We start from the raw sequence: 8,024 nt of genomic DNA, 5'->3' as shown, positions 1-8,024 counted from the left end.
GTAGGCTTTTTCTCAACATGTTTAAAATGATAACTCATTTTTAAAAGTCAAATTCAATTAATAAATTTGTTCGTAAAATATTTCCGAGATGTTCCGCAAAACTAGCCAATCCGTGCGCGAAACACACCAACAAACCAATCAGAGTTGAACTACGTCACCACTGTGTTTAACCAATAGTAATGGAGTTTTCCTGAAGAACTAATCAGCTTACAGTTCGTCAGAGATTCAAGAACCAATCAGAGTACAGTTTGTGACGTATATCACCCAATCCCAGCGCGGCTCTGTGACGTACACAGCAGCTGCGGTTTCTCGCGTCTCACTCTTAGCGCTCACCCCTCCTTTACAAAATCTTTTCACAGCGCCATTTTGAAAGCACTTTTTCAGTGAAAATTAATTTATTTTAACAACGACAAGAAAGACTCACCTGTCTGTTTCTCTAATAAGTGACAGTATTTCAATAACACAAGAATTCTTTGCGTGGAATAGACGACGCTATTCTCACAGAATATGCATTTGCCAGTAAAGTAATCTTTTTACTCTACCCTTCAAACAAGTAATTATGAACTAATTTCCCTCAGAACGCACAACTAAGTGACTGTTCGAAAGTTCCACTTGGACATAATTTACAAAACAATCACGCACTTTTAAACGGAAAAAGTCCCTAAATTCAAACACACATGAAATCCGTACAGGACTCTCACCTGTTTATAGAAACCATGCACCGTTAGTAAAATAAACGACGTTATCCGTACAGGACTCTCACCTGTTTATAGATATAAAACATGTACCCCTACAGGACTCTCACCTGTTTATAGGTAATCATGCACCGACGTTATCCTACCCTTCATGCAAGCTCGAATATATACTAATACTTTTATCACAGTGAGTTTTATAACAGGCTCTCAGTCCCTATACTCATGCTGTTCAAATTTCTTAGATAATCCTCACTATACAACATTCACACCTAGCCCTAACATGTGTTGCACGGCCACAACACTTGTGATACACGGCGATATCACTACTCTGAAACAGATCAAATGTACTGTGTGACTACCTTCTCATCACACTATTTGTACCGGTACAACTCACATATAACACGAAAACGAACTCAACATGTGTTAAACGTCGATCCTATATCCATACCATAACATTTTGGTTACTTTAGCAGCCATCAATTTCTGCTACCAGAAGAATTGATCCAGCGGCCTATAGAAAATATGTCATAAACTACGCTACATAATTTCACAACCTACTTCATAAAACATTATTCAAACTCATGGACCCATTAATCAAATATGACATATCTGACCTACTGAATCAGGTGGCCTAATTAAACTTATATACAACTTATATACAACTTATATACATTTATATACAACCGCGGTAAAAGATGACATCATTTGAACAAATCCTAACTATTTAATTGACCACCATGGCGATGGCATCTAGCTAATAGTAACCTACACTCCTGAATAACCAAGACCAGCTCGTTTCAAAAGTAAGATTTTATTAGCTATTTCATAGAATGTTTGAGAATATAATTTTATTAATGCAATTTTATTAGAATCATGGTAAGCATAATTGAAAACATCATAAGAAAATTTAGATTAAAGTAAGAAATTATAAGTTTAGCATTTTCAAAATCCTAAGTCCCTAACTAAGCTAAATAAATGGAAATAAAGTAAAGTCTCTAAGGGCTCTTACGTGCTCCAAGCAAAGTCCGACAGCACGACACCCTCATCCGAAAGTTGGAAAGCAGCCGCGAGACCCATCCACAGGGCATGGGTTTTTTATACCTTTCTACGCTAGCTAATCTAAGTAAAAGTAAAACTTTCTGCAAAAGTCGATGTCCCATTGGTCCGTGTGTGACAAGTGACATGTCACCCCATATTTCAAGAACTTCAATTCCGTCATATTCTTTGAGACCATTGTCTTTATTGTACGTGTTCCAAAGCTTCCTTAGATTGCAACAATTTTGAAAAAGATTCTCACTGGTTTCATTTCACTTCCTCGGATGCCAAGTTATCAAATGTTTCTTCTGCCGGTTCCTGGCCTTGGCCACGTCCGACAAGAATAATAACAGCGCTTCTTCATTGTTATGTGAATGTAACTTTCGTGGAAAACTTTGAAATGGGCATCTCGTGCTTCATGCAGAAATTAAATTCATCATTCAGTAAACTCGAGCAAACTAGTCTCAAAGCAGGCAACTTATTTTTCTAATATAAAACAAACACAAGAAAAATATTAATGAAAGAAATATTATTTTATTCTGTTTCCACCCTTGTCTACTAATTGATTAACCCACCCATTAGTCTAATGTTACCTAGCAAAAAGCAAACAAATAAAGCAGCATTTTATATCTACCAGTCTTCAAGAATCCATGAAGTCTTTTATGCACCTATAATAGTAGAAATGACATCACATAGACAAGGAAAGCAAAATAAGCACATGCCACTTTTTAAAATCAGCTGCAGTTAGTAATGACATGAGAAAGTGACAAAATTATTTTATTAGTTTTGCACGAACAAAAAGATGCAACAATAATGCACATTTATGAGCACACATGTTAATGTCCCCGTGTGTAAAGTTTAATCTAGGTTGAGTTAGCATCACACATCACAAATCATTAATAAGATTAATTTTATTATGGAAGTGTGACTTCACAAGTTTGAATAAAATGTTATTCTCTATCTCGCTTCATCACTGTAAGCGCCTCCGGGCACAGGAAGAGTGATACGGCATGTGGTGGAGCCTGGGGACTGTATTCAGTGCCACGGCCCTGCTCCAATGCGTCCCCAGGGAATCTCTAATAGAGTGCACTCACTTCAATTGTCCAACTTGAGCATATTTGGAGAACTGAATCTTCATCTTGATCTAATCAACAATAAAGAAATCCAGGACTTTACTAATGACCTGGCCACTTTCTAATTAGCTCAGTTAGTAAAACATTCAACTGTGAGGCCGGCCATCAGCTGGACCCTGTTTTTTCCAACCTGTCCACCCTTCAAACTGCTCCCCCTATTCAAGTGACCTGGTCAAACCATTATTTGGTGCCTATGACTATTGATAAACCTAGCATTGAAAAAACATTACCGGTAACCCCACAATGAGAAAGTTGTGGCATAAACTAGACCCATCTGCCTTTTCAAGGTTTATCGAAAGGAGTGTGCCTCTATTAGACTTCAATGTCGGCCGAGCGGAGACTTCCACCAAAGCATGGAAATCCGCTCTATTGTGAACAACCTGATTAAACCTACCTCCACTCCCAGATTAGCGGAAGCTTCTAACAGCCACTGCAGCAAGCTTGGTCAATGATCTTTATCTTTACTTTAACAGGGGTGAGGAAACAGTCAAACCTTTCTCTCTTGACACAGGGGCCTACCACTCGCAATGGGCTTCCTTGGACCAATTGGCTCTACATGACGCAGATTCTATTTCCACCTTAATGTGTCAAGTGAAATCTCGATCTCCAGATGACCCATTTAAACCTGATAATATTTTGACATTTCAGGAGAGCGTCACACCCATATTTCTAGAATTAGCCAAACTCACGCTGATCACAGAAGAAGTATCAATATGGAAACTCGCCAAGGTGATCCATAATTAAATGCCACAGCTCCAGAAAACTATTGACCCATTTCTCCATCTAGGCTGACTATTTTGCCTCTCTGCCGCTGTGTTTCATAGGATCCATTTATGTCCCTTGCTGATATTGTCTCACACCCGGACCCTCACCTTCCCCTCAAGGCAGGCAGTCTCCAGGTGTTGTGCCATCTAAGGCTCTTCTCTCTTCTTGTAAAGGGTCAAATTGGTAACAACCCTGCAGCAAGTGCCTCTATCAGCCGCAGGAATAAGATATAGTGCACACCAATACCCAGCCCAGTAAAGGCCTGAAACAGACCGAAAAAGGAGCATGTACCTACATGTTCACCTCCTCTGTTTGTACCTCATTAGTAGCTACCTGCGCACTTCCTCTGTTTGTATGTCGAGGGCGAGCCTCTTTAATGACGCTTGGGATCCTGGTACTGCCAAGCATGGCCGTTTGTCTATCAGATCATTACCTGATGTCTGCTGTGTGCATCGAGTCACTCCTCTGCTTTAGTTGTGAGTGAACCCTGCTGAGCGAGTACACAGACGTAAGGGAGTGTGGAAGGCGATGAACAGGGAGTAAGGTGAAGCTGATTTCAAGAAATGCCCAAAGGTGTAAATGCTACACTCACCCTCAAGCAACAGACATCTTGTCCCACTCTGCCAACGCTCCATCCACCCACAGAGTAGCATGCTGGCACCAAACGGAAAACATTAAGTCAGATGCCATGGTAAGGTAGAAAAAGACAAAAAGCAGATATGTATTGACAGCAGAGATATCGAAGGCATATTACAGGTTGTGATGGAATCTCTATAATCAATGCTGTAATCTTCCCACAAATACTTGAACCAACCCCCGGAAAGTGGCAAAGATAACTTAACAAACAGAAAAGTAAAGACAGGAGTTGGAACTTCAGCTGCTCGAGTGTGATCAGAAAAGTATTGTCAAGAAGAGAGTGAATGGAGCTTCATTTCTTATATACTTCCTGGAGCGTTACCTTTATTATATACTTCCTGAAGAGTTTTGTTTGTGATATGGTTCTTGAAACGGTTACTGTTGTTATACACTTCCTGAAACTGAAGTGACAGCAGCACATCCTGATCCATCTCTTTTTCCACAATCCCATGTTTAAATAAAATCTTGGCCATGTTGCATCTTCCTAAAGCGGTACCTCTAGCGAGTGGGCACTCCATGTGTACTCTTTCTGTACTAAGTTACTCTGTGAACACTGGAAAATCATCTCCTTTTCTGAAGTAAGTAAGAGTGACATGTTCAATGAAAGATTTAGTTAAATATCTGTGTATGGTGAAATAGCCCTCGGTAACTTTCATAAATGGTAAAGAAGAGATATCTTTTACAACTAGTTAAATATTGTGTATTCACATTCTCTTACATTTCCATTTAGTGATTTTAAATCTCTTTACATCCAATAGGAAACCTGCCTTGAATGCACAAAGGATCGCGAAGAATGACAGTAATCGTGCAATTCTGAAAAAAAGTGGTCAGAAAAAATGAGCTCCAATATTCAGGAAAAGATCTGCACTGTCAGAGACTGAGGACCCTGAACATAAACTGATAGATCCTGGAAGAAGCAGTCAAGAGCATATCAGTGGATGAACGCAACAGGACTAAGAAATGACCTCTAGAAAATTAAGGCAACAACACTGACAAACCACCTCCTGTAGAAACAGGCCTCCACCACCAGCTTTGATCATGTGTTTGGTATGAGGTAGATACAGCATTGCTCTGCTTCCTGTAATGATGACAGACCACCATTCAGCGTGCTAGGTGTATTATAAACTCTTTCTGGCCAAACCACATGAGCACGAGAAAAACACAAGGGAGTGGAGCCAGACAACTGAAGGGTAATAGAAAGAGAGGGTCTTTGATCTACAACAGACTGTGCTAATTTGCATCGACCAGAAGGAAGACTAATCTTTACCCGTAACACACAAAACTATTATGCAATCTAAAGACATACCCACCTACAAAGAAGCTTTACTTGCCAAAATAATAATATATGTAGCTGGCGAATCTTGTATTTCATTGTGAAATCTGAAATCAACCATCCCAAAATACCACACACACACCGGGAATGTGAGAATAACACAAGTGCTTTATCAACCATGTTAGCTCCTCAGGAAACGCAGTCATGGGATGCAGACAATTATAAACCCGACCCACAGACACTAACCAAGAAAGAAAAATCATACCCATGCAGCAAGAGCTTTAGTTTGTCATCGCTACTAAAGAACCATCAGCAAACACACAAAGGAGAAGCAATGTGCAATTGCAATGAATGTATGAAGAACTTTTGTCAGTTAACACACCTAAAAGATAATCAGCGAACACACACAGGGGAAAAATCATACCATTGCAATGAAGTTGTGAAGAACTTCAGTCAGTTATCACAACTCCAAAGACATCAGCGAACACACACTGGAGAAAAACCATACCATTGCAATGAATGTGTGAAGAAATTCAGTCAGTTATTAGACCTCCAAGTACATAAACGCACACACACAGGGGAAAAACCATTCAAGTGCAGTGAATGTGGAGGTAGTTTTAGTGATTCCTCAACACTCAAGAGTCATCAGCGAACACACACAGGGGAAAAGCCATTCCAGTGCAGTGAATGTGTAAAGAGCTTCAGTCTGTTATCACATCTCCAATCACATCAGCGAACACACACTGGGGAAAAACCATACCATTGCAATGAATGTGGAAGTAGTTTTAGTCAATCCTCAACTCTCAGGAGTCATCTGCGAACACACACAGGGGAAAACCCATTCCAGTGCAGTGAATGTGTAAAGAGCTTCAGTCTGTTATCACATTTCCAAAGACATCAGCGAACACATACTGGGGAAAAACCATACCATTGCAATGAATGTGGAAGTAGTTTTAGTCAATCCTCAAATCTCAGGAGTCATCAACGAACACACACAGGGGAAAAGCCATTCCAGTGCAATGAATGTGTAAAGAGCTTTAGTAGGTCTGATGGCCCACAAAAACATAATCGAACACACACTGGGGAAAAACCATTTCAGTGCATTGAATGTATGAAGAGCTTTAGTCAGTTATCAACTCTCCAATCACACCAGCGAGCACACACAGGGGAAAAACCATTCCAGTGCAATGAATGTGGAAGACGTTTTAGTGATTCCTCAAATCTCAGGAGTCATCAGCGAACACACATAGGGGAAAAACCATTGCAGTGCAGTGAATGTGTAAAGAGCTTCAGTCTGTTATCACATCTCCAATCACATCAGCGAACACATACTGGGGAAAAACCATACCATTGCAATGAATGTGGAAGTAGTTTTAGTCATTCCTCAACTCTCAGGAGTCATCAGCGAGCACATACTGGGGAAAAACCATTCCAGTGCAGTGAATGTATGAAGAAATTCAGTCAGTTATCAACCCTCCGGAACCACCAGCAAACACACACGGGAAAAACCATACCATTGCACTGAATGTGTGAAGAGTTTCCGTTGGTTGGCAACCCTCTGGAGCCACCAGTAAACACACACGGGGGAAAAAATCACACCACCCAGCCAGTAAGGAACATCAACAAGAATGCCCTTCAGCACACCCATCCTTATATATAACACACTCCAGGGGTTTGCTCCAGGGTCAAACTCACTTTACTTTCACGTTAACAGTAACAAGTTCTAAACTGGAGAATCTATATTTAGGAACAAGGGGTTTATACTTCCATTAGTGGCAAAATACATTTGAAACCCAATACTTTATAGATCTGTATTAATGATACATAACCAAACACCAGCCATGTATGGACATCCAAGAGCCTTTAAAAACCACACTACAGAGGTGTGTACCAGGATTTACTTTAACATTAACATGAACAAAATTATGATACAGCAAGAACAATCATGATGCTCTGAAATGTACGCAATGATGACTAGATGTTACATGTTAATAAGAAATTTATGATTTTAGACGTAATAAATCAACAAATGTATTTGAATTCATGGTATTTGACTGCCGAGTGTATATAAGACGATCTTAGATGTGATTTATTCTCTAAACTATAAAGATAATTTGTGATGTCAGCGAGAAGCCTTGTTTATTTGGTAATAGAGGGGTCAAATCTCGATAGCATGACTGCTTTCAGCTGAGAGTCTGGTGCAGGTGGTATCAGAGGGGACCATTCTCCCCAGTGTGCCTTCTCTCAGGGTGAGAGGCTGTTCTTTGCTTGATGGTACTACCTCTCCTTCTGTGTTAATGAAGAGAGAAGTGTTGCCAGTAATACTGAGTTCTGGGATTCACGGCTGTTTTGGGAACTTAATTCAGTCTTTTTTACCCAATCAATACCTGATTGATTTAGGAAAGCTAAAATATGTCTGTATCTTGGCAGTCCTCTTGTTAATAATCCATAAAAATACCACAGGGATTAAAACATGAATTTGGCAAA

General features: G+C 40.0%; 1 protein-coding gene across 1 annotated transcript; it reads left to right on the top strand.

Annotated features, from left to right (window-relative positions):
• Window positions 1–5,871: 5,871 nt before the first annotated feature.
• Window positions 5,872–7,062, top strand: LOC144758522 (uncharacterized). The gene has a single exon (XM_078646431.1). The coding sequence runs from the start codon at window positions 5,872–5,874 to the stop codon at window positions 7,060–7,062; it is 1,191 nt and encodes a 396-aa protein (XP_078502557.1).
• Window positions 7,063–8,024: the final 962 nt, after the last annotated feature.

Source organism: Lissotriton helveticus, chromosome 1_1, assembly GCF_964261635.1.
Source record: "Lissotriton helveticus chromosome 1_1, aLisHel1.1, whole genome shotgun sequence".
NCBI lineage: Eukaryota > Metazoa > Chordata > Amphibia > Caudata > Salamandridae > Lissotriton > Lissotriton helveticus.
The sequence above is the reverse complement of the archived record's forward strand: the minus strand, read 5'-3'. Positions and strand labels throughout refer to the sequence as shown.